The following is a 3,849-nucleotide window of genomic DNA, read 5'->3' on the forward strand; positions in this document are numbered from 1 at the left end:
CCGCCTGTGGCTTGGACGGCAGTGGCGGAGCCAGTCCATGAGGCAACGTATTGGCAGGCTGCTGCTGTTGCTGTTGCTGCTGGTGCTCCTGCTGCTGCTGTTGTACAAGTGTGCCGAAGACTGCAGGCGCAGGCTCGTCGTCAGCGGCATCCACCATGTCGGCATCACCGTTAGCGTTTGTCGCGCCGCCATTGGCTGCAGGACTCCCTGCAGTGCCATTCATGTCAGGGGACGGCTGCTGTGTCACGTCCGGCTGCATCGCCTGATCGACCTCCATCCGAACATGCAGCGCTCGCCGCTGCGCCGCTGCACTGCTGCTGCGTGTTCGCCGGAGGCGCTATGGGAACCCCGAGCGTCGCCAGTGGAATGAGAGATGCCTCTTCAGATAATAGTATTGCAACAAACCCAAGGGACCCGTGGAACGCGGCAGGGATCTACGGGATCTGGCAGTGCTGATCGTGCTCATGTTGAATCAAAAATTCATTGATCAAGAGGTTGAGTTGACATATCAGCACTGCGTGGGCAAGTCGGCCAACCCGGGTGACACACAACGCGGGTTCATGAACGAATGAATGCAGCATGTTCTGGCCCAAGCGATGCTTGTACCTGTATGAGAACCATGTTTTGGATTCCTATCACCAATCTCCCGCTACCGTATTCCAAGTGCTACTTGCCTGTGGCGGTGTAGACCGACAGTTGACAACTGACACTGAGCACTGCCATTCGTGCACATTATTCTTCAGCATAGGCTGGCACCCATGCACTTCAGGCGGAAACTTGAATAACATGTGCAGCAGGCCGGTAAGGCTGCCTGCCTAGGCCCACTTCACCACACATCCACTCGGCATGTGCATCCACCAGCAGCTCTCATCCCCCGTTCTGGCCCCAACACCCTGATGAGGCTGTCGTATGTTTGTTACGGGACCAAGAGATTATCCTGCGTACGTAGGCAGAAGCTGGCATCGACCCCTCAAGCAGCAGCTCGTGCTGCTGCTTGTGCTGATACTTGTATGCCAAATTTGAGCAGCCTTGACGCCGCCGTGACGTTGATCCCGTTGGTGGAGACGCCGCTGTGGATAAAGCGAGACGGGTTGTGACATGTCTGCGCTCAGGTATAAATTTGTGATACGGGTCCCGGTGGAACATGTACGGGCAGGGATACCGACCGTACTCGCTTTGTGCACTCTGCTGCTTGCCGCACACTTGCTACGGTACTACACGCCTCTGGTAAGGCGGTGACTACCGACGACGACTTCAAGTTATTCTTTTATCTGTACATATGCTGGATGTTCCAAATGTTCAGCTCGCTTTGCACTAGTTGACCGTGAAAGTTGACTCTTGCTGTCCTCACACACCTCTTTTTCGAACACATTTAGGAACAAATCATAACATTGCATCTGTGATCTCCATGTAGCGCTTGTCGACATGGAGCGCGACGAGTATGAAGCGGGGCTGGCGTTGGACGAGCAATTCCTTCGCGTGAGTGCGGCCACTGCAGCACAGCGTAGAACAAGTATATATTACTTCCGCGTGGCTCCTTGACAACTAGCGCGCCGCAGTTGCATGTCGCCGCAGTTGCCGCCGCAGCAACGTGCCGCACGCACTGTGTGCATCGACCGCGCCCCGCTGTTTCGTGCTGCCGCCTCCGCCTGGACCGATCGCAGTTGGCGATCACGCTCGAGAAACGGCTGGCGCTACTGGACAGGCATGCACGTGTGCGGGTTCAGGCATGGCTCAAGAAGCTTCGGCAGGAGGTGCGCGCTGCAGCGGAATCCTGTATTACCATATCGCAGCTGCAGCCCACATGGGTGTTGCACGGGCAGACGGAGAAGCCGCAAGGCCCGGATAAAACCTGTTGTGGGCGTCGTCATACCTGGTCGGGAGAAAGACCTGGTGGCATCATGAAGCAGCCGCTCATTACGCACGCGCACAGCTTTGCGTCTCCTGCGGCGCGGCAGAGCGCCCACGCAGAGCTGCACAGCCGGATCGATCACACCGCCATCCCACTTACTCCCCTCCTCCTAATACCACGTCGCCCCGCCCCCGCCCCCGCCCCCGCGCCGCCAGACCTCCAACCACACGTGGAAGCGCAGCCGCAACCAGTACGCGCGGCTGCTGCTGGAGCAGCTCAGGGCGGGCGTGCTGGAGCCGCCCTTCCACCTGTTCCCCCCAGAGGGGGCCCTGCCCACCCTGGCCCTCTTCCTCACCTCCAGGTACAGTAAGCGCAAGCGCAACGACGGGCCCTCATCACAGCTGACACGACTTGTTGCTGGGCTGCCAACCGCCACAAGCAGGGCCCTCTCGGGGCCCCGGAACAGAGACCAGCTGCCAGAGACTGCCGCTGGTCGATCATCCCGCAAACGAACGAACGCATAGCCGGCCGTGCGGCTCAGCCACTGCTCGCCGGCGCGCCTTTGAGCGCCCCCTGCCCGCCTTCGCGCATGCACACACACAGGTTCCTCTCGCCACCGCGCCGCGCGTCCCCAGCCAGCCGCGCCCGCAGCCGCAGCACGCCCGGCTCGCCGCGGGCCCTGGGCGCCCGCTGCGGCGGGGCCGGCGCGGGGCATGGAGCTTGGGCGGGGGACACGCGCAAAATCGCAGCTCCAAGGCACAGGCAGAAGGGGCGGGAGCAGCCGAGGAGCAGCGGCAGCGGCGGCGTGGCAAGACAGGGCGGCGGGTTTGGCGCCGACGCCTATGACAGGCGCGGCCGCCGGCAAGAGGAGCAGGAGGACGGCCGCGGCGACGGCGGCAGCCCGTCCCGCGGGGCGGCGGCGCCGCAGCGCGGCCGCAGCCCCGGGGCCGGGTCGCGCGCGAACCGGGCGGCCGCGCTGGTGGAAGCTGCCCTGAACCTGGAAGCTGACCTGGAGGAGGCGAGGGAGGGGGCAGGGGCCCTGGAGGCGCGGCTGAGGCTGGCAGAGGAGAAGATACACAGCCAGGTGGGTGGTCCTGACGGGCGCGTGGTCCTTCTGGGTGCGTGGTCCTCGCTTTTGGGCAGCAGCATGGGGCGTCGTCGTTCCTTAAGGACACCACCTAGCACGTTGCACCACTGATATTTGCCTGTGATAGAATGGGTGTCCCCTCTTTTCGGTCGGCGGCTGAGTTTGGATGTCACTGGAGCTTAGCGGCGGGGGGTTGGAGGGGCTTCGAGGGGCTGGCAGGGGTCTTGCATGCTTTTGTGTGGGGTAATGGTGGGATGCAGGAGGCAACAAGCATATGCAAACACATGCCATTAACTCGTCAAAGCACACGATACGCTGCATCGTGGGTGTTTTTACGCGCCCCTTTGTGGCTCGTCGCAGGAAGAGGAGCTTGGCACGCTGCAGGGCCGCTCCGCCGAGGCCGCCCGCCGCCTGCGCGGCGCCGCGCGCGCGGCGCTCGAGGCCGGCGCCCGCCGCCATGCCAGCAGCGCCTCTCCGCCGAGCCGCTGGGAGCGCACTGGCGTGGCTGCGTGGCCGTGGCGGCGCGGAGGGGACGGCGAAGAGGACAGCCGCGTAGCCGAGTTTCTGGGCTGCTTGCTGGGCCAGCAGCTGCTGGGAAGCTGCGCGGCGCCGACGCGCAAGGAGCAGCGCCACGCGGCGCACGGCCGCCGCAGCGGCAGTGGGCGCAGGCGGCACCAGGGTGGTGGTGGTGGCAGCGGGAGCAGCAGAGGCGATGGGGCGTCGAGCGACTATGACTCAGACGAGTCATCGCGCAGCACCAGCAGCCGCGGCAGCAGCACAGATGACGGCAGTCAAAGCGAGTCGGAAGACAGGGGATATCACAACAGCGGCGCCGCTCGCGGCCGACGCGGCGGCAGCAGCCGCAGTAGCAGCCGCAGCAGCAGCACCAGCGACGGCGGGCGCCGCGCGC

At 63.8% G+C, this 3,849-nt stretch overlaps 2 protein-coding genes across 2 annotated transcripts in view; one reads left to right on the forward strand and one right to left on the reverse strand.

Annotated features, from left to right (window-relative positions):
- MNEG_11954 (hypothetical protein) overlaps positions 1-157 on the reverse strand; it is a gene marked incomplete at both ends in the record, with an annotated part of 2,616 nt that extends 2,459 nt beyond the window's left edge. Inside the window, one exon of the mRNA XM_014039572.1 lies at positions 48-157. Coding sequence (XP_013895026.1) covers positions 48-157 — 110 coding nt within the window. The remainder of the gene's footprint in view (positions 1-47) is intronic.
- A 1,268-nt stretch (positions 158-1,425) lies between these two features.
- On the forward strand, positions 1,426-3,034 carry MNEG_11955 (hypothetical protein; the record flags this gene model as incomplete). The annotated part of the gene is made up of 5 exons (XM_014039573.1): positions 1,426-1,479; positions 1,665-1,754; positions 2,068-2,213; positions 2,702-2,936; positions 2,996-3,034. 5 exons carry the CDS (start codon positions 1,426-1,428, stop codon positions 3,032-3,034), a joined length of 564 nt encoding a protein of 187 aa, XP_013895027.1.
- Positions 3,035-3,849: the final 815 nt, after the last annotated feature.

The sequence above is a fragment of the Monoraphidium neglectum genome (genome assembly GCF_000611645.1).
Source record: "Monoraphidium neglectum strain SAG 48.87 unplaced genomic scaffold scaffold02985, whole genome shotgun sequence".
NCBI classification, from domain to species: Eukaryota; Viridiplantae; Chlorophyta; class Chlorophyceae; order Sphaeropleales; family Selenastraceae; genus Monoraphidium; species Monoraphidium neglectum.